This window comes from Bemisia tabaci, chromosome 1 (assembly GCF_918797505.1).
Source record: "Bemisia tabaci chromosome 1, PGI_BMITA_v3".
In the NCBI taxonomy this organism is placed as follows: Eukaryota; Metazoa; Arthropoda; class Insecta; order Hemiptera; family Aleyrodidae; genus Bemisia; species Bemisia tabaci.
Window position 1 is genome coordinate 798,840 of NC_092793.1, and position 23,443 is coordinate 822,282.

Below are 23,443 nucleotides of genomic sequence, written 5' to 3' on the forward strand. Positions count from 1 at the left end.
CATTTTAAGCTGATGCACGGCAGTTCGCCGCAAATCGCGGTCTTACGCAAATGCCGTATATCAGCCTAAAATCAAGATAATTGGACGGAATCTTTAAAATTAATTTACATTCAACGTTCATGAATCAAGAATTGTCTCCCAAATTTAGCAAAAAGTATCAATTGATTCAAATAGCAATGACATGAAAATGGTGTGTGTCCAACATTTCAGTTATTCAGCACGCTTTTTAAACATATTCATGTCGGAATGTCTTCTTGTTTTTAAGTTGAAAACCGAAAATTTCAAGCAATGAAGTTTACTCTTTTCCTTCGAAGAAATAAAATACGAATATTTGAAACTTCTCTCAAGATACCTAGTTTCCCGGTCAAGCTATCAAAATAGTTTAGCAAATGTATTGTCATGAACTTTTTGCCATCCAGGGGTCGCTGAAATATTCAACTTTTCTGTACCCATCTCCTATCACTGCGGGTCCGATTTTCCTACTCATAAGACACTGCAAAGGTGGCATTATCAGGTTGCAAAATTATGTCAACCATCTAATGAAATGCCAAAGAGGTGTTGCTGGTTGACTCTATACCACATGCTGTGACCATTAAGGCAGAAAAGCATTGCAAAGTCCTTGAAAAACTCAAAACTTGGATCATAAGGAAATCTATTTTCCGGATGAAATCTGATGAAACGGCTTGAAAAACTGTGATTTTATTTCTAGCTCTCTTACTTATAATTTCGTTTACTGAACCTGTCTCGAATGTTTTTGAGCATTGGAGGACGGCTACATGCTTTTAACTCCCGATAGAATTTTTTGAATTTTTTAGAATTGAGGAAATAAAAAAATTCAAATGAGTTTCTTACATGATATTCAGTTTTACCCACAATGTGCGATAAAATTCCTGATAAAAACGTAGACGCTGCATAAAAAGGTGTATTTATGGTGCTCACAATTGGTCGGAGCGGCTTATCTCAATCCTTATGTAATTTAATTAATCCATAAATTTTTGACACGACAGCAGAACTCGATTTTAACGTATCTGTTTGAGCTTTAGTAATATACTCCTTTTTACACCACAAGTCGACAATAGTGGCGTTCTGGTGATAGGACATAATGTCCAAAAAAAATAGTCCAAAAGTAAAAACGTCCAAACCCATAATGTCCAACAAAACACAAAGGGCAAAACCAATAAATGTCCAACTGTGTAAATAGTCCAATAATTTTTTTTAAAAAATGAGCGTAAAAAATACAGGGTCCCGGTAAGAGCATTGAACGGGGGAAGTCGCCATAGTTATTTTAATGTCTTGCAAAATAGAAAACTGAAAAATACATTACTCCTGCCGTTTACCCGCAATGACTTAAAAAAAAAATTAAAAAAAAAAAAAAAAAAAAAAAAAAAACGTTACAAAATTGAAAATACGTACAGAACTATCTACAGAGAATTAAAAGATTTTGCTGCTCGCCATCACATACGCTTACAACCTGAACACATTATGTCAGATTTTGAACTAGCGAATATCACTGCCTGCCGGGAGGCATTCCCTGAAGCAAACAAACATTGCTGCCTCTTCCACTTCGAGCAATCATTATGGAGAAATATTGTGAAGTTCCATTTGGTGGGCGAGTATATGATCATTGTGTCACCTGTAAGGAAATCTTTATTAGCCTTCATGGCCCTTCCATTCGTCCCATTGGCAGACATACCTGAAGTATTCGATCTTCTCTACGAGGCAGCTCCGCAAGCCGTCCGCGAATTCGCTGATTACATGGACGAAACATATGTCACAGGGAAACCAGCCACCCACCGACGGCCTGCTCTTCCTCCCAGACACCCGCCCACTTAGTGGTGTGTCTACACTCTAACATTGGATGGAATGCAACGCACAAACAATGTAGTTGAAAGTTATCATTCAAAATATCAAAAGATGGTAAAGACCCACCATTTAAATATATGGAAATTCTTAGATTATATGAAGAAGGACCAACATGATACTGAGCAAACTTGCATCCAGCTCGATAACGAGCACACTAGAATCCGGCAACAAATCAGCAAGAAATCTCGTAAAAATCAAGAAAGGATAGAGATGCGAGCGAGACGTTACCAACAATTTAAAGATGCTGAAGAAATCCCTAAATACTTGCGAGGCATTGCCTGCAATATTCGCATCCGTGGTGCGCCTACAGCAGCAGCAGACCCTTCGGACTCGGACTCTTCTTCAGATGATTGGGACTAGGAATGATGCGCATTTGTAACTGGTGCGTTTCACATCGTTTTACCACTTTCTGTTTTTACCAGTTTTTACCAGTTTTGGACTTTTTTCTTAGTTGGACATCTATTGGTTTTGGCCTTAGTGTTTTGTTGGACATTATGGGTTTGGACGTTTTTACTTTTGGACTATTTTTTTTGGACATTATGTCCTAGCACCGGCGTTCTGTTTTGTTTGAGCAGGCACTAACGAGTGTCTACTCACCCTATAAGTATCGTCATCGTTCAAAAGATCTAACATTTTTTTCTCATAATCAACACTATTGATATTGAAAGTTTTATTGGTCTTGTCTGCTCTGATGACCTTGATTTGACAATTAAGCTTACAGAAAAAATAAGCTCTCCTAAAATCCTCTTTCAAGGATTTGGTATAATAACAATCCCTAAAAATGTTGTTTGAAACTACACGGATATTTTCAGATTTAGAAACTTTGCTGACCTGGTTTTGGTAATCACCACGAATATTTGCAATGCCACCTCTAATACGCGACACAATCGGTGGCAGCTTAGGTGCACAATCGGTGAGGTGTGTGAGTGATAGGTGGGAAGAGATGGAGCAGTTTTGCACCATCCCAAAGGATCAATTTATGTACATGCTAAAAATCTGCATACGTTAACAGTTTTTGAATTTAATGGTGTGTTTTACAAGCAGATTATGGGCCTTGCTATGGGTGGATGTGTCTCGGCAGTGTTGGGTAATATCGTGATGGAGGATTTTGAACTTTCAGCGTTGAGCACAATACAGTATTTGGTGTTCTTTTACAAACGATTTATGGATGATATTTTACTCTGTGCCCATCGTGATGATATTCATTTGGTTTTACAGTTTTTTAACAGCTTGAATCCTCACATCCAGTTCACTTTGGAAGTTAAGAATATATAGGCAGAGAAAGAAAGACTATTTTAACCCGGCAACGTTGCTTACCTTTATGTTTCGATGATCGAGTGATTGTAGAATTCTAATACTCACTTTTTCTTTTTCGCCCGATTTGAAATTTCGGTTGTCAACCTGCAACTTAAAATGTTTTAAGTTTATTTACCGAACCGAGGTACCGAACCGAGGTACCGAACCGAATTTACCGAGGTACCAAAATTTCAGATGGGGCGAAAAAAAGAAGTGAGTATCAAACTGATACAACCCGATTAAGGAGGAAAAAGAGACATAATTGTTGAATTGACGATGAGTTTGTAGGTACTGGGCATGGATAAAACAGGAATTTCCCAGACTCTACTTCCTTTAAATAAACAGCAAAATCCGGGAGTTTTCCCTCCCGCTTCCCCCCCCCCTCCCCTTGCCCTTAAATTTTGAATTATTGTAGATTCACCTGTCTGTATCGAAAGTACCGCCGCACTGGTGGATCGAGTCAATGGGAGAGGTCGGTCATGGAGCGTTGCGCTTCCAATGTTACGAGGATAACGAATATTCCTGGTCATTTGATCGATTATGTACCACTTTTCTCACGTAATTTTTCGCGTAGAATTCATTTTTGATGTTATTTTTGGTGAACAACGTACCTGAAGACCCGTATTTGTGCATTTTGTCGGGAAAACTATACAGGTGCAAAGTTTAGGCGTCTGTGTTTTACTTCGTAGGCTTGAGTTTTTAATTTTTCATGATGGAAGAGGATAAATTATGAATAAAATTATGAAAACTTACTAATAAGTGTCACAAATACGCAAAAATACCTCCCCAGTTATGAGCTGCTGCATCAGATAAATCATTCCCTTCACTGCAAAGTTAATTTCGAAACTTCGTCATAAGATATCATCCTTATGCATAAAGATCGGTGAGAAAACAAATGAAATACATTTATGAATTCTTTGAAAATATTCAAGATCACTTTTACTTTAAATTCATATTTACATTCAGAGGACGGAACAGGGACTTAGAGTACGAAAAGCACTAGATGGCTAGAAAAAAAAAGAAAAGAAAAAAAAATTTAAAACTGTAACAGTCATCTGTCATCCGCTTCTCCTTATTCTTCTTCTTCATATTCAGTTCCCCATCACTCTCATCCTCGTTTTTCGCTCTCAAACCGCATCAAACTTAAAAAACAAGCAACGCAAAAAACCGCGAAAATTCCGAAATTTCCCGGACTTGTAACGTTAGAACGTACTCCCAGTGTAATTAGTTTCGCACTAACTGCACTTTGTTTACATCGAAATAGGTGAAAAATTAAAAAATATGTACGTATTTGAAAGAAGCATCAGTTATCAGAGTTCACCAGTGACCGGTCGCGCGCGATCGCGGAGGCCAACAGATAAAATGGCATCATAGTCAGGGGCCAGGCAAGTAAAGGGGGGGGGGGGGTACTTGCTAAAAGTTTCCTCAAGCTATCTACGCATACGTCCCAAAAAAGCTTTCTATAAGGGATATAATGGGATGTCCGAGTGAAAATATGCCCGATTTTTTTTTTAGTTCTCCTATAGATATGTATACTTTAGGAAATAATGAAAATACAAAAAACGGGCCAAAGAGCACGTCTTGATGGTGAAACTTGTTTTTCAGTTTCCGATGAATAGGAATCATACCTACCTGGGTCATTTAGCAGTTCCGAGAGTTCACTGGTCGCTTGATTTTCGAGATAAAGCTCGCGCACAATCTCGGAACGCAACAGAAAAAGTGACGTCACGGCCAAAGTGGCGCAAAGTGGCACCCAAATTTTGCGGGATCGTATTCTCAGGACTCCTACGAACATGCCTATACAAATTTTTCTGGCGGATGGTGGCGGATGGGTAGTTAAAAGTTTACCTAAACTTTTTTTTTCGCTTTTTGAGATGAGCACATTGGCGCAAACATAATCATTGAAAAAATGGGCCAAATACAAAAAACTACTAGTGTAATGTGTTCTCCAGACTCTGAAGAACAAGAATATGTCAATGAAATTAGCATTAATTTAAACAGAAGCAAGCTAAGTGCCGCGGCAGCTCACCGGTCGCTTGATTTTCGAGATAAGGCTCGCGCACAATCTCGGAACGCAACAGAAAAAGTGACGTCACGGCCAAAGTGGCGCAAAGTGGCACCCAAATTTTGCGGGATCGTATTCTCAGGACTCCTACGAACATGCCTATACAAATTTTTCTGGCGGATGGTGGCGGATGGGTAGTTAAAAGTTTACCTAAACTTTTTTTTTTCGCTTTTTGAGATGAGCACATTAGCGCCAACATAATCATTGAAAAAATGGGCCAAATACAAAAAACTACTAGTGCAATGTGTTCTCCAGACTCTGAAGAACAAGAATATGTCAATGAAATTAGCATTAATTTAAACAGAAGCAAGTTAAATGGAATAGAAAGACTCGGACGATTTTTCGCTAAAATAAAAAGTTACGCAAAGCCCCTCTTTGATGCCTTCTGTCACAAAAATGAACATGTTTCGTTCCAAATCAATGTCAGATCCTTAAAGTATAACTCTTGAGGAACACTTTTGACCCTTAAAAAATGCGATTCGCCCGAATCGTCCATGACCGACCTGTACCATTGACTCGATCCACCGTGCGCCGGTGATATGGCAGCACGAGTAAACAAAAGTGGGAAATAACCAATAAATTGTAAACTTTGAGAGTTTAAAAAGCTCAACGTGTCAAAAATCAGTTAGTTTTGACATCGTATCATTAATTTATTTCTTCAATGTGATGGCTAAAAATTTGCATGACACATTTTTGATGAAAGCAAGGAGGTTGTTATCCATTGCGCAGGTGAATGCCGCTTTGGCTAGGAACTGTTTCTTATTTTGCTGCCTTTTGTCTAGGGAACGAGGTATTGTGGAGTTACGTTTGATGGTAACAGCGTTGCCAGTTCATTTTTTAGACGGCAGCCAACTCGGCACACCGAAAAATTCAAGTCAGGAGCCAATTCGGAGGTTTGGGAGGCAACCTGGTTTTTCCCCAGCTAAGAGAACCCTTTCATAAAGAAAAAAACGAAATAAATAAAAACTGCAGATGCACTATGCCGATTTATTAAATTGACGCGAAAATTGTATTCTTCTTCTGTGTTTATTCATTTATTTATTTATAATGATATGGGCTTTATTTATACACCTATTTATTTGCTTGTAGACGTCAAGAATATGAGTAATTTCTGAAAGGACAAAAGATGGGGCACACCCTGTGCCCTATCAGAAGAGCTTCTGGGGATGATGGGCCCCTCAAATTCATATTTCTTTGGGTCAATTGCCCATGTATACGTCCTTTTCTGGAGTCTTTAGGTCAATTGGGTGAACTTGTATTTTTTTAAAGGGGTTGCGTTCCCCACCCTTAGGGGTTAGTATTTTGGATTAGGATGGGTCGATTTTGGATATCTTGGTGGCGATTTTAGTCAAAAATTTCCGCACTTTCTGATTCAGATGAAATAACTTCAAAATTTTGACAGAAAGCTCCACTTTTGAAGTACGGACCCCCCTTCTACTCCCCAAGGGAGACCGAAGGGCTCATGAAATTTGGATTCCTTGGGGTCGATTATCTATCCGCCCCCACGGTCCCGGGCTTCGTCTCACCTAAATTAACCGAAAAAAGGCCTGACAGGTACGGTAGATCTGGGCTTCCCTGTGTGTTGTAGAAAAATCCCGAAATTTGGACAAATCGCGAAGTGTCTAGATAAATCGCGATGTGTCCAGACTAATCGCAATGTGTCCAACGTCTATTTGACAAATCCTGAAATGAAACTAAAATTCGGGGTTCATGTATACCAATCGTGATTTGGCCAAAACCGTTTTGGAAAAATCCCGAAAATTTAAGTTAAATTTAATCAGAAGTTGAAATTATTCCTTACCTTAGAAGACAGCATGAGATAGGCAGTCTGTGTCGTCGGGCTACGTGTTGCCAGTTCAATATTCTTCGGATTCCACGAACTTAATTTTGAGAATTGACTTATTACTGTGACTAATTCACTAATTTAATTTTAATAGCACACTAATTTAATTTCATGAATTTAATATGAATAAGAAAATGAGTATTTACTTATTTTTTTATAACCACTTCTTACATTAAATTAAGTCAAAACAAAACAGATAACTCGTAACTTATTTTTGCAAGGGAGGGAGGCATGACACTTTGAATTGCAAAGAACTTTGACAGCTTTACATTTGCATTTTTTGGAGACACACATAGTTTTGCAGTTACACTTAAAAAATCCCTGTCCGTCTGTAATGTAGGCTTGGAGACTGGAAGAGCGGATACTTATTTCTTTTCCTTATGGAACGTCCTCTGCCTGTAAATATGTTTCCGTGCACTCGAAAATTTGATTTCATGAGGAAACCCAACTACCAACAACCGGTAGACGTTGCCGCGATGGGCAGTTCGCGATAATTTACTCATAACTAATTTTCTTGGTCATGTTAAGTTCATGAAATTAAATTAGTATACTATTAAAATTAAATGAGTGAATTAATTACAGTAATTAGATAAATAAATAAATTGCGATTTGTCTGGTCAGTTTGTGATCTGTCTGGGCAAATCAACTCAGGAAAATTTGTTTCGGATTTGTCCAAAACGATATTGGCCAAATCGCGCTTTGTCTTGACAAATCCTGAATTTTATTTTCATTTCAGGATTTGTCGAATAGGCGTTGAACACGTTTCGTTTTGTCTCCACACTTCGCGATTGGTCCAGATTTCGGAATCTGTCTACAATGTATGCCTTGTAGCGTATTGTTATAAATTCTGTTCCAACAAAACAAGTCAAGCAAGATGATTGTGGTAGTAAGTACTTCAAGTAACGTACTTGTTCGCATTACAAAATCGCTTCTGAACTATCTTTAGTAGAGGTGTACGGATACATAACTGCAGGTTTTTATTTCATTACTAGTTCAATATCTTCACGTAGTCATTAAATGTGAATAGAATACCTAGTCTAATTCGAATAGTACAAATAAATCATTGCCTGGTTTATTTCAGTAAAGCGTGCAAAGACACACTGCTTCATTAATTACCTTCAAAATAGATAGAACCACGCTGAGTTAAACCGCAGAGTCACCGAATAAAGCAGTTCGAATCACAAGGCGGAAATGCAACCATCATAACGTAGCTGCGTTGCGTTTTAGAAGGAGTGGGTGAAACGGTGATCGAAACTAAGTCGACTGCAACGCTGTCGATTGGAACGCTGTAGACGGAAACGATGTATGTCGGCCGAATATATATCGATTAGAAGAATGTCGAATGAATCGCTGTAAAAATACGGACTTTGTTGATCGAACTGTGTCGGTAGGAACGACGTCGATTGTATTGCGTTTCTATTTTCCGATTGAACTGTGTAGAGTGAACCAGACGTCGATCAAAACGATGTCTACGTAAAAATGGTTTTATTTCAAGGATTTTAAATTGATATTTTCGAGCGAAGAAGTTTCGATGTAAACAATGTCGATCGAATGTATGTCGATCGAAAATACGTTGATGAAAACCATGTCGATGAAAAATTTTTCAGTGGAAAGTATGTCGATCGAATCAATGTCAATTGAATTGCGTTTCTATTTTTTGATTGAACTTCGTCGAGTGAACCAGACGTCGATCAAAACGATGTCTGCGTAAAAATGGTTTTTTTTCAAGGATTTTAAATTGATATTTTCAAACAAAAAAGTGTCTATGTAAACAATGTCGATGAAATGTATGTCGATCGAAGATACATCGATAAAAACTATGTCGATGGAAAGTATGCTGATTGAATTGTGGTCCCATTTTCGAGTGACTTGTGTCGATGATTCTTGCACCCACCAAAAGTATGACCAGTAAAAGATTGTTTACATTTTTGCCCTATCTATTCCATCTGGCGATAACCACCCCGGCCCAATCCTAGGAAAACGCCCCCTAAAAAATTGAAGATGACGGGTGGCTGCTGCAGCTGCCTAACTAGATAAGCAGGAAAAGTCTCGATCGGGCTCGCCTGCATGGTTTGTGGTCCATTTAGTTCTCCTGCTAGTTAAGATGTAGAGTAAACTCCTAAAACCCTATAATATCTTGGTAGAATATGCTCAGCTCTTGCTATAATAATGCCCGCCCTTTTTGAGTTGATATTTACACATCAAAATAATAGTAAAATATACTTACTGGGAGACCCTCCGAACAAACACAATGAGTTATTTTTCATACTTGTTGGATGTGGTAGACATTTTTTTAGAAAGTCCACGCTATTACGCGATTTCTGAGCTACTGGTTGATGACAGGATAAAAACTAATGTTCCTCTACAAGGTGTCTCAAAAGTAGGGGTCCACGAAGCTTCGCTTCGCTTCGCAAAACGAAGCGCGAGGTCGGAAAAAGCGAAGCGAAGCGCAAATTTCTCGGTAATTCAAATTTTCGCGCTCTTTCGGAATCGATGCCGAATGCCGATGATTAATGGATGATTCTCCGCGTAAACCGGTTCTTTGCGCATGCGCTTGCGGCCGCTCCGCGTATAAGCCAGGTATAAGCGCCTTTTCTCCTAACCTCAATTCCATCATAATAAAATTGTTTGAAAAGTTTAAATCGATGGTTTTCAAATTATATTTTCCACAATTTTGCAGGTATTGCTGTGTTTTACTCTAAATTATATAAAAACAAAATTAAAAGGAAAATAAAAAGTAAAAACAGTTTTTATTTCTTATCATTCCGTGATCATTAAAGCAAAACCGATGACAAAAAAAAAAATCTTAGATCTGCTGGCATCTAAATAAAAATTCATTCTTAAAATTTAAGGGAAAGGGGGAAAATTTAATGAATGCATTCTTCACGTATTTTCCAGTGTTCAATGAAGTTTACCACCGCCGCACGCTGGGTCGCGACTCGCTGGAGAAACCGCAACGAAATTCCGCGAGTTGCATCCAGCGTATTTGAAGGGGTTTTTTTGTCCGCTTCGCGGTTGCTTCGCTTTGAAAATCGTCGCTTCGCGGACCCCTACTCAAAAGTCTTTCGGGAATGCCATAAAGTATTCTTTTCTGACTTAGCAACTTTCCCTAAGTTGCGTTTCAAAAGCCTAATTCTGAAAAATTTTAACAGGGAGAGTACAGACTTTTGAGACACTCTGTAGAAAGTCAAAGGCACAAGCTTCATAGTGGTTACAAAGAAAGCCATGAAATGTTGAATTCTCTCTAATTAATGTTACCTTATGTTAAACAGACATTTGGTTCATGCCATCTATCTTTTCCAGCGAGCTGCGACTACCTTATCGTAGTGTTAAGTATTTTTTTTGTTAAGTTTAGCAGTTCTTGTTGAATAAAAGAGGGCATGCTCCTCTCAGGTAAACCTCGTGTTTGCATGATTTTTTCCTTTTGTTTATTTTTTTGCTGCATCGATTTTTTCAGAGATTGATTCCAAGTAAATGCAAGAGCAAAATTCCGCGATTGAACGATTCTTACAACTCGATGCAAGAAGGTTGTGATGATAATGAAGTAAATGATAGAAACTGTGAAGAATCATCTCATTTTCTCTTGAAGAAATTTAAGGTGTGGTACTTACTTTCTGCTTTGACTTCTTTCTAGAATAATGTGGACCTTGATTACCTCCCACCTGGCACCTACAGTATTTTGGCCACATTTTCAGTGTTTTCCTCTTATTTGTATATGCAATCAGGCGTACGTGCTTTTTTCATTTGGGAGCAGTTAGGTTGATCTAAGCAAATTAGCATCCCCAAATTGCCGAATAATCAGTTTTCCTTGTTATGTCCTGAAAGTTGTTCAGCAAATGACACAAGGATTGCATTTCGGTGCTTGCCTCACAAAGCAATATAGTTTCGTGTAGGATGTTGCAGGGTTATTAGTTGGATCCATTAGTCTGTGCCACACTATCAAAATACTCCATAAAAATATCAAGGTTAGGTGATGTGATTGGCTTATTCGACGACCAATTGTGATTGGCTTGGACCAATCACAGCACTTGACCTCAACATTTTGATGGAGTATTTTGATAATATGATGACACAGGCAATCGAATGAATGTGATTTGGCGGCAAGCTCAAGGAAGAGTCAAACCAGTATAGATCTCTTAACTTGGCTCCAGCTAAGTATGCCAATACACTTGCCTGAGCTTAACTCCTCCCTCCCCCAGTCTTGCACTGAAACTCATAAGGGGACTTGCAAATGCACCAGTCACGTGAACAACATGATTTTCGGAAGTAGGATCTTTTTTCCGTTAACTCGTCACATACTCGTTAAATATTTTATTGAAATCCGAAATCCCAATCCAAGGCAACCCCAGTTTTCTCTCTTTTAGAGAATGACCTTTCAACTTATGATTGGTTATTTTTTATTTTAGATTATTTTCATAGTCACAATTGCAGCATGCCGGAGTTGATCAAGGATTCCTAGATAACAGGAAATGTTATAGATTTCGACATGATATTTTTCATCAAAAAATCTTATGTTTTATAAAAAGGTCTGTTGTCGGGCTCCTAGATTTACCGCACTCGCTCGCAGATAACCTGCACCAATGTTCCAATTTATTTTTTATCTTTCATGCTGTTGGAAAACCTATTCTAATCAATTATTTTCCCACCATTAATCCCGAAAATTGCCATTTTCAAATAACACACACACCAACACACCCTCACACACACACATAAACACACATATATATATATGATTATATATATAATTAAACGAATTTCATGAGTTGTATAACCTTTCAAATTACTTTTTTTTTTAAAATTCACATTTTTAACTGGCAACGTTTCGGTGGCTGATAGCCACCATCATCAGGCACAGACTGAGGAGCGTGCAAACAAGGAAAACAAGAAATAAAAAACCCTTATTTCTCCGATCCAACACATTCAGGGAACAAAGGAAAAGATGGTTACAATATAACGAACATCACAAACATTGATGCCTGAGCATAATTTAATATATTTAAGTGCTGTTTTATGTCAGCACTTAAATATTACTAACTATGTTACTTTATGTCTGTATTATTCTACCTCTCCTTCTCTATTGCTAATGATCAACATATATATTATTCTACCTCTCCTACTCTATTATTAATGATTGATAAATATCTTCTCTTCATCTATTAATTTAATATATTTAAGTGCTGTTTTATGTCAGAACTATTAATAAATGGTCGACAAAATTTTGATGGTTAACATTTAGAAAGTATCGGTACCTACCAAATAATCCTCAAAATGGGAAAATTCTGTCCTTGAATTCAGAGCGTTGCTATTTTTAAGAATGCTTAACCCTACTAAATTTAAACGGACCTGCTCATTTTTCTCTTGTTTTAGCACTCTGGTTTTATCATAATCAAATTGATGGTTTGTTCCTTCAACATGCTGCTTAAGCGCCGTTTTTTCATGCTTATTAAACTTGTGTCCGTCAAGACGCTTATGCACATACTGTGATGTCTGCCCAATGTAGACCCCTGGGCACCCTTTGCATGGAATTTCGTAAACCACGTCGGACATTTTCTCGTTTAGGATTTTGGTTTTTAGAGCTGATTTGAATCCTTTCAAATTAAACTTATTTGTTGTTACTAGCGATAATCCAAATGGTTTTATTGCGGCACTTAATTTTTCAGAGCATGAAGACAAGTATGGTCCAACCACCATCTCTTCCTTATCCCTATTTTTGCGAGGGGGGAAACCATTGTAGCAAGAATTTATTACCTCTGCAATTATTAGTTTGTGCCTGATGATGGTGGCAATCAGCCACCGAGACGTCGCCAGTTAACAATGTAGATTTAAAATATATAAAAAGTAATTTGAAAGGTTATACACTTCATGAAATTCATTTAATCATTTACATATAAAATTTATATATTCCTTTTTTTTTTTTTTGAAGATCTCTATAAATAGTTTCTTTTCTCTTGCATTAACGGCAGGAAAAATCTTATTTTGAATTTCTTATCATTGTTTCAGCACATAGCGTATCTAGACTGGCTCAGTAAGGATGAATTGGTTGTTGTGGAAGTGTCTCCTGTATCTTTACTAGAAAAACTACCTCCTGTATTGAAAATTAAACGATTTGGGAAAATGTAAAACCTCATCCTTGGATCATGAATTGTTATCTCATACCGCACTTACATTATGTACATACTGTTTTTCTACTTTTCGTTTTGAAAAAATTGCTAATTTTACACCACAGTCATTGTAGTTTGTTGTTTCGGAAAGGGTCTATAGACTGTTGGCCAGCAAGGGCGACCCCCTCCCCCTCTCCCCGTGGGAATTTTAAAGATTGTGATTTTCTTGAAGCTCACGATTAAGAGACTAAGATTTTTTTGTCTTTGCAAATTCTGTCATGGTTTGGGGACCCCCCAAAATTGCTCAGAGTTCCAAATTTTTCTCGAATTTTCCCATTTTTGTCGAAAAGACTTCATTCTAGGGCAAAATTTTAAGTAACCAATCTGATGGCTTGTGAGATTTCTTTCCGGACAAGTTGTGTGTGACTTTGGCAATGACCCGCGGCAATCCCAAAATGGGGGGCTTCAAATGTCAAAATATCTCAAATCCCCGCCGCAGTTCGTTTTATAAAATTTGAATTATTCTGAAGACCACCAGCGATTTTTTTTTTATAAAAGTGTTAAGGAAGGTCTCTACATTCAGGTATGGAAAACCGCAAAATCGTAAGTGAGGCCGTTTTTTTTATTTTCGACCTTTTCTATTTTTAAGGGTAATAGGCGGCAAAGCCAATGTGTGACCACCAAAACCCACAGCCATCTGGTCAAATTAAGTTAAAATTTTATGTATGTTAGTCCTTGACATGTAAATGGGTATCCTTTAAAATTTCCAACCCTACCTGAAAGAACTGCACCCCCTTATGCGGTGTTGCCAAGTTACATATTCGTTAATGACGCGACGGACAGGGCAATGTAGATTTTGAGTTCCAATTATCACGTAAACTTATGAAAACCCTTACCATTATACACTGTGTAGATAATTTTAAATCATATTTGATAAAAGCATGCGCGGTTGCCATATTTTCGTTTTTTGAAATTGCAAACTTTGGCTAGAAAATGTCAATTTATTTGATTTGATTAAACCCAGTCAATGCTTATTAATCGGCGGTATTACCATAATACGGAGCTTCAATTACCTTTAAAGGAAATTCAAGATTCATCAATGAAAAAAGTGCGCTTTATCCTGTATGGTGGTTCGCTAAAAACTGTTAAGCAGCAACGAAAATGCCCTCCGCACGGGGGGTGATACGGGTGTACTCTTCTCATTAGCGAGCAAAATAGGAGTCCTCTTCTCTTCTCTTTGCAAGATTTAAATGAAAAATTTTTCAACTTTTACTTTTTGATTCCGAGGTAAATTGAGAACCTTGAAAAATCGCTCGCACAGTAGTTATTACACAGGAATAAACAAGCTAACGCATCTCGGTCATTAACCTCGGAAGTTCATTTCCCACACTACGATATTTTTGCTGTTATTTTCAATTTTTGGAAATCTGGAACAATTAGATAAAACACACTTATATCATTTGTGAACCTTGAAGTTTTTTCTGTTTAATTGGACTTCGAGTGGTCAGGGCTTCAAAGTCTAGACGGTTCTTGTTTACTACTTACTTGTGAATTAAAAGATATTTTTTCTTATTTTCCATCGGATATTAAGGGGGAAGGGTCCAAATTTTACTCTTTGAGTCAGAAACAATAACTTCGGGAATTTTTTTCGAACCAAATCTGCTGGTCGATTTGTGTGTACTTATTTTCATAGATCAGCTGCGTTCCCTGATTGAAGTTAAGGGACTTTGGCATAGTGCCTCATTGTATGTAAAAATTCTTCAATTACTAGTCTATCAATTTATAATGTCACTGAAAAAAAGCATTGACTGGCTTTAATCAAATCAAATAAATTGACATTTTCTGATCAAATTTTGCAATTTCAAAAAACGAAAATATGGCAACCGTGCATATTTTTATCCAATAAGATTTAAAATTATCTTCACAGTGTATAATGGTAAGGGTTTTCATAAGTTTTGGTGAGACTCGCGACTAAAAATCTACATTGCCCTGTCAGTCGCGTCATTATCGAATATGTAACTTGGCAACATCGCATATGGGGGTGCAGTTCTTTCCGGGACGGTTTGAAACTTTAGAGGGTGCCCATTTACATGTCAAGGACTAACATACATAAAATTTTAACTTGATTTGACCAGATAGGGTTTTGGTGGTCACACATTGGCGTTTGCCGCCATTTTACCCTTAAAAATAGAAAAAGTCGAAAATAAAAAAAAACGGCCCCACTTACGATTTTGCGGTTTTCCATAACTCAATCTAGAGTACTTGGCACTTTAATAAAAAAAATATCGCGGGTGGTCTGCAGAAAAATTAAAATTTTATAAATCGAACTGTGCCGCAAGAATGACCGTTTTGCTGCAATTTCTCGCTAATAACGTGGAGAAGATTGGTAATTTCGTACAGTTGTTTATCTCTAAAATGATGGAGCATACATTTTTTATTAGAAGGGCGGCCTAACCCCTTGTAAGGGGAGGGAGAGATGGGGTCCCCAGCAGTACCCTCCTTACAAGAACTTTCGAGATTGGCAGCTTCCTTGAATCTACGTTATGAGCAAAAATGGGTGGCAAAATGAAAACTCTCCCCAGAGGGGGAATTCTAGTTAGAGCTCCCCTTGCCTCGGACAACCCCCCGTTTTCCTTAGACCAGGAAAATCGTCGCAAAAATACCAAAAAAGCTCGTTCTACGGAACAGCGACTTTTCTGGGAAAGTGAAGGATGCTAGGAAAATTCCATGGTCATCTTTGGGTTAAGCAAGTGAAAATACATGAGAATCGAAATATCACACATCGAGAACATTTTGAAATGTATTTTTATCGTCCTTTGAGTCAGGGAAAGGTTTCTCACAATAGGCTCGAAAAAAATCGGCATTATCGGAGGAGAACTGGAGGGTGATGAAAAAACCCAAGGTCATTTTCGGATTTGGCAGCTTAAAATGAACCACTCTACAGCGGGTCCAGGAAAATGTATCGAAATGAATTGTATGCATGACAATGATACATCAAATGGACAGAGTTTATCAGAAAGGAACCAACCCACATTTTCGAAAAAATTGAGTTCAGAATGTTTTTTAGTTCCACTGGCCGTGTATTTTCTCTTGCCAAAAACAGAAATTAGTGTGTTGAAAGAGGGGTTAAAGTTTATTTAGAACCTTATGCAGTAATAAAATTTCAAACCCCTTTTTCTAAGTTTCAACTCTATGTTGGTTGGTTCCTTTCTGATGAACTCAGTCCATGGCTTATTTTATCGGAAAAAGTAGCTTTGTCGGAAAAGTGAATGGTGATAGGAAGAAACAAAGGTCATTTTCGGACTTAGCGGCGAAAAATACATCTAAAATTCTATTGTATTACCTGAGAAAAATTGCTGCAGGGGTCAACAGTAGTGAAGAACACCAAAAATTCCCATTTTTCCAGGCAGAATCGGCTTTTCCGGAAAATTGAAGGGTGATGGACAAAATCGGAGGTCATATTCGGATTTAGCGCCTTAAAATACATAAAATTCGCTGGATTTCAACCAAGAGACATTTTTATTATTTTTTTAATGCGTGTTCTTGATCATCAGAATAGGGGGAAAAAATTCTTTAGTCTTGGAAGCGCCAGAAATTACATTTGAAGTCAAGTTCCTCGGTCAGGATGTTAATATTTTGTTAGGTAAACCAAGATGTATGATGAAATCAGCGACCCAAAAATCTTAAAATTCATCAATTTTAAAAACAGTACTTTGAATTTTCGAATAAAGTTCCATTAAATCCAGTCTGTGGACCATAGTGGGCTGCGACTGAAGGGCTCAGGGGCGTTCATTAATAATTATTTTTATCCAAAAAACGTTTGTTCTCCGTTCTCTGCTAGCTATTATTAAAATTTTTAGGGAGTGAAACGATATCAAATCGGAAAAGTTGAAAATAAGGACCACCCTAATATAAAGCCGTTTTAGATAATTTTTTTTCCAAAACTTGTAGCAGCAATCAGGTGGACTTTGGCAGAAGTCGAGGGGGACCTCCCAGCTGGGCAAAACAGCTTATACTCTAAAACATTCGGATACAATGGCAATCATCTTACCGTGTAGTTGCAATTGAACACAACTTTGGAAACTAGGGTTCTTACATACATTGATTTACAGCTTCAAGGCGTTAAAATTTTATTCACGCATACAAATTCAGTTGTCAGAATAGATCTATAATTGCAAAAAAAAACTATACTTAAAATACTATTAGTTCATGAAAACAATATTATAACATGGATTTTATTTTAAAAAAACACACAAGTATACAAAAATATTTTTATCTTACATAAATATGCACTGAAACGAACATTTTAAATACTTAGAAGTATTGGGGGATGCATATCATCGCATGTGAGACACAATCAATTAACAAATTTTTCTGTCATAAAAGAGGATTGAATACTTCATTCTTGATAACGTATACACACAAGGAGGAATAATGATTATGTTAGAATCCAATTCTAACATAATCATTATTCCTCCTTGTGTGTCACAAAATTATACGTTATCAAGAATGAAGTATTCAATCCTCTTTTATGACAGAAATTTGTTAATTGCAATAATTCATAAACAGCTATCACACAAACAGTCCATCTGTACAATCAACAACATTCTCTGCGCATGCACACGCTGTCAACTGTATAGTCGGGGACTGTAAATGTGATAGCTGCTCTAGCCTTTGTTCACATAAAATTGCCGGGTCCCTGTGTATCGAAAGCAATCGAATAAGTAGTGAAAAAGTGACCTGGCGTGACACAGGAGTCTCGGAATTTGGGACCTACAAAATGCTTATAAGTAGTGCCAGCTCTTTCATTTAGGTACATTACGACTCTATGTACACTATGTTACTATAGGAACAACAAAAATTCAAACGAATACAGCAGGAATTTTAAATGCGATACAAATTTGAATAAATCCATATACAGGGTTATTCAAAAGTTACGCACCACTGGCCATAACTTTAGTTCTAATTATGATATCGATTTGCGGTTTGTGGCGTCCTTCCTCATATTGAGGGGGAAACTTGTTGAGGTACTTTTCAGTTCTTCACCCCCCCAGGGAGAGGGGGGGCGGGGGGCAACTCAAAAATTTCAAATGGCAACCCCCATCATGTGATACATTGTTAGAAAGAGCATGAAAAAAGAAAATTTTTGGCGCAAACCGGAAGTCGATCCGACCCTCCTGTCAAAAGTTAGGGGGGTCCAAAGGTTATTTAGGGGGTCCGTACCTTCATTTTTTAGAGTAGCTTCGGCGGCTCTTGGACATACCGTTTCTCTTTTCAAAGAGTCCTTCAATACTCCAAGTCTGATACCGAAGTCTTCATATTGCCCCCGGGCCACCACAGCCCCCCCCCCGTAGGGAGGGATGGGCCTGTTACAATGAAACATTGCATTAAAATGTGAAAAGTCACAGAAGAGCTTCAAACTTAGCATCAAATCCGAGTGGAACTTCTTGCCAATGTTAACGCAAACCAGGGTGGCAAGCGTCAGGGAAAACCGGGAATTGTCAGGGAATTTTGAGTGACCGGGAAAAGTCAGGGAAATGTCAGGGAATTATTGCCGCGGTCAGGGAATTTTCGTAGCGCATCAGCGCATCTTATGAACTAACGTGTACATTACGTAGCAAACAGAGTTCCGTCCCTCCTCCACATGGCAACAGTGTTCCACGATCGGTCATTTCCGTCCGACTCCGTTGGGTGTCGTTCCTTTTCGTCGGTCCCCCACTCCTCCGTCATCGTTGTGACTTACCAACCTATGCACACTAAAAGAATGATCCTGTCGGTTATTTCGTTGCGCCCGGCGGCTTTCGGTAGGGGGAACTAACAGAAACACGCGCGGATCGGGAATCGTTGACAACCGTGTACCAATAAAAACAATTTTATTAATAACCTCGAGTCAGGTCCGCGCAGATCGTGGTGTATACTATGCACAGTTCGAATCTGCCGTGTTTTGGTAGAAAACATGTAAGGTTGGTGCAACTGCATGGCTGGGCGGTGAAATCCTCCTAACCTAACATCGTAAATGAAGTGGTGCTGGTGCTGAACTGAACTGTCCGAATTTCGGATTGTTGGAGACAAAGCTCTAGGATGTGCTCAGGTAAGTTTCGAATACTTCAGTTCTTTTCTTTTTCTCATCTCCGGGAATGAAAAAGATGCTCAGTTGATATCACCGGCGGACCTATTGGATGTGTCAAGTCATTCCTGTCTCTGCATTGTTTCGTAGTTTTACTCTAACTTCAGGATGGAATCACAACGATGGCTCTGAGTAAATGATTACACCTCTTGTTTTAAATTTGAATCGATATTACAGTATTTGTTTAGAAAGCGGAAGCTCGTGAAATTTCGAGACTGAAGGTTTCATAAATTGTGTGTGAGGGCAACATGCGATTCCAGTGCATAATCGCACATTTCAATGAATACAACTGGACCTGAAGGGAGGAAAAGTTCATGCCAAATAGGTTTACACACTGTTTGAATGCTACGGAAGATCTTAAATTCTTGTATTTGCTTTAATTGCTGAATAGAGATAGCTAATTTACTGTTGCTTTCTGAAAGTGCGTAAACTTATTTGGGATTGACAAGGTAAGCTTAAAATGGTGATAGCTCCTTTTCAATTATTAGCAGTTGCTTATGCTTGATCTTGAAATATTTTAGTATAAGAAGGATTACTCAATCGTCCACACTTCTTACGTAGAAAACATCATATCAGTGCGTCTACTGTCTGTAGCACAGCACATGGTAGCACATGGTAGAGCACTTATTATTGTGCAACAAAGCATGTAACAAGCCAAATCATTAAGGCAACAACATTGTCAGTTGCTTTTGTCTGTTGAAACTACTGAACTTTCTCTAATCTAACCAAGAATGAAAGGCAAATCAAAGCATCACAGGAGCTTGCAAATGAAAAAAGAAAATTAATGTTACAAATACTTTCTGTCTAACGATCGCAGATTATTCAACGCCTGTAATTTTCGAAAAAAGGCCGTATCCCTGGAGATGGTCCTTTTTCAATTCCTTCAGTCATAAGTAACTTTCCCCTATGTCACTTCTAATTCCCTTACTACTTTCTGCCTCCAGGTTTATCTCTCGTGAAGTAGTTCATAAGTAGTCCTCTGTCTGTGATGTCATCGAAACAGACTAGATTCCAAGAGCAGTGGCTGCAAAATCCTGAGTTTGCAGAATGGCTGGAAAAAGTTGACAATCATTTGAATGAAGCCCGATGCTCTCTCTGCAGATCAGTATTCGTCCTTGGGAATATGGGCAAGCGAGCGCTGCGGTCTCACCAGGAAGGTAAAAAACACAAACTAGCTGTCCTAAACGCTAAATCAAGTGCTTCGTTGAAGTGCTTCTACAAAAGTACAACTTCCTCCATCATCACTTCAGAGTCGCATGAACCACCGATCACCTTGACTCCCAGTAATGACAATCCTCCTAGTGTACCATCATCGACGGATATCAGCAAATTAAGTGTTGAAATAACACCGCGTGGTCTTCAATCATTTGTGCTGAAGAACAGTATTTCTGATGCAGAGATTCTATCATGCCTGCAATATGTGATGACACCAAACCTATCCATGAGGTCGATTGAAAACATTGTCAAATTAGATGCTCGGAAATATCCTGATTCCGAAATAGCCAAAAAAGTCAAATTGAGCAGGGAAAAAATATCATACTCAGTGAATTATGGCCTAGCGCCCCACTTCCACAAGGAAGTTCAAAACTTACTTTTGTGTGTTGACTGTTTTGTTGTTTGTTTTGATGAATCTTTTAATAAAATAGCAGAAAAAACCCAAATGGACCTAGCTGTTAGATTTTGGGATACGACCTGTGATCTTGTTGCTACTCGTTACTTTAACTCAGTGTTTTTAGGATCTCAAACTTCAGCTGATCTTGTAGCGGGTATTCATAAAGGGCTGTCACCATTACCAATGACTAATATAATTCAGCTTTCAATGGACGGGCCCAATGTAAATCTGAAGGCATCTAGAGACCTTAGGTCTAGTGTTAGCACTGATCCAGATGATCCTTCTATTTTAAACATGGGCACATGTGGTTTACATCATGTGAATAATGCTTTTGAGCGAGCCTTTTCAGAAAATGAATGGGAGTTAGAATTATATCTAAGAGCAAGTTACAAAGTTTTGGATAACTCGCCTGCACGTCGTGCCTTATATACAAGTTTTTCTGGATCTAATATATTTCCTAAACCATTTTGTCTAGTCAGATGGCTAGAGAATGGCGATGCAGCAGATAGAGCAGTCAAAATTTTACCAAATATGCTAAAATTTGTGGAAGGTTTAAGGGAAAATAAAAAGGAGCCTAAGTCTTTTTATTACAAAATGTTAAAAAAATGCCTCAGTGATCCTTTACTCTCTGTGAAACTTGCATTTTTCAGTTTCATTGCAAAACAGACTGAGCCCTTTCTTAGAGAATTCCAAGGAAACGAGCCATTGGCTCCTTTCCTTTATCAGGAGCTTAACTCTTTAGTGCATGATCTTTTAGAGCGTATTGTAAAACCAGAAGTCCTCAGTGAACATGCACAAAATGTATCAAAAATAAATCTCTCTGATGAAAATACCCTTTTGTATGCAAAGAATGTAGTACTTGACGAGTGCACCAAGGAAGCATTCCGAAAACTAAGTTCCAGGCCCAAAACTAGTGAAATTTTATTGTTCCGAAATGAATACAGAGTAACTATAAAGAAATTTTGTAATCTCCTCTTAGAAAAGTCTCCTCTTAAATACCCCTTGACACTGCAGCTTTCTTCTCTTAACCCTGAAATCGCCATTACCTCTTTAGGTACAGAAAGATTTAGATCTTTAATTTCTACTTTTGTGCAAAATAATTGGGTGAGTGCAGTTACTGGCGAAAAAGCTATTAAAGATTATAAGAACCTTTTTTCATGTCCTGTTGTCAAAGAAAAATGCCTAGCTTACTCAAGATTTAAAGAGAGACTCGATGCTTTTTTTATGGATTTATTTAATCTTAAAAAAAATATGCATGTTGCCTTAACGAAAGTTGTCAAAGCAAGTCTGATTTTTTCGCATGGAAATACATTTGTTGAGTCTGGCTTTTCCATAAACAAGGAACTCCTAGAAACTAATCTTAAAGAGGAAAGTCTCATTGCCAGGCGCATAATACATGATAAAGTTCAATCAATGAATGGGCTGGCCACTTTTGTCATTGATAAGAATTTAACACATGCTTTTAGAAATGCCCATGCAAACTTTACTGAGGCTAAAAGAAAACGAGAGATTTCAGAGACTGATTCAGAAGTAAGGAAGAGGAAAAGACTTTTGGCCCAAAATCAAGTCAAGGATTTAGAAGCCGCACGCAAGGCTCTCAAGAATGAGACTCAACTAAAGGATAGTATTTTAGTAGAAAAGATTAAAGAGCTGAAAGCTTCCAAGGAACAGTTTTGAGTTTCGTAAGCTTATATTTTTGTGTTCCAATTTTTGTAATTTGTTTGCAATTCATTTTTTTTAGTTTTATGCTGTTTTTTTATTTCTTGTTCATTATTTTTATAATTCCGGCCAAAAGTGGATCGAATTCACTAAAATTCCATTTGTAACCTAAGTGATTACAAGCAAGCTACCCATTGATTATTCAGTTACCTGTTGATTATTTTGTTAAATGTTTATTCTAGTACTCTAGCAGGTCTAACAGGTAACAGCTTTATTTAATTTGTGATAATTATATTACTTTACTTTTTGGGTTTTTTTTCCATTGCTGTTGGTATCTACCTATTTTCTTGCCTTCTTGTATGTTTCATTTTTGAATTTTGAAGTTTTTTTGGTTCAATATTTACTTAGTGTACTTGAGATAGTAAATTCAGTTCCAGACGTCTGCATATTCACACTTGAAATGTAACCATTTTTCCCAATATTTTGTAGTGAAAATACAAATATTTCTTCAATTATTTTTCTCATGAGGGCAAAGTATTTAATTCGTACGAGCATTATTGTTTGCCTGTATCAAAAATAGCAATACTTTTTTGATCTTCAGGATCTCTGACCACTTTTTTATGCTCAGTATACTAAATGTATCAGTTTCGCTATGTTTGGTTTAATTAATTCAATTAGGTATTCTTGTTCACTCATACTCAGATCATTACTACTTTTATGATTTCATTGATCTGTTGTTCTAAATGTGTCTCTTCTAAATGCATTAAGTGCATTAATTTGTTTCAATATAAGTGCTAGTTTCTTGATCTCCCAGACCTATAAGTTTATTTGTTCCTTTTAATTTAATAAATTTATGAACTTTTTTCTGTGTTCAAAA

The 23,443-nt window shown here is 37.6% G+C and overlaps 2 protein-coding genes across 2 annotated transcripts in view; both read left to right on the forward strand.

The window, feature by feature from the left end:
• The window catches only part of l(3)72Dn (UTP4 small subunit processome component l(3)72Dn), a 98,992-nt gene extending 85,700 nt beyond the window's left edge, over positions 1 to 13,292 (forward strand). The window contains exons 14-15 of the mRNA XM_019055688.2: positions 10,525 to 10,665; positions 13,068 to 13,292. Coding sequence (XP_018911233.2) covers positions 10,525 to 10,665; positions 13,068 to 13,187 — 261 coding nt within the window. The 3' untranslated portion in view covers positions 13,188 to 13,292. The remainder of the gene's footprint in view (positions 1 to 10,524; positions 10,666 to 13,067) is intronic.
• Positions 13,293 to 18,507: 5,215 nt separating this feature from the next.
• Positions 18,508 to 23,443, forward strand: LOC140224255 (uncharacterized). Its single transcript, XM_072298344.1, has 2 exons — positions 18,508 to 19,259; positions 20,240 to 23,443. The coding sequence occupies exon 2, from the start codon at positions 20,284 to 20,286 to the stop codon at positions 22,582 to 22,584; it is 2,301 nt and encodes a 766-aa protein (XP_072154445.1). The 5' UTR covers positions 18,508 to 19,259; positions 20,240 to 20,283; the 3' UTR covers positions 22,585 to 23,443.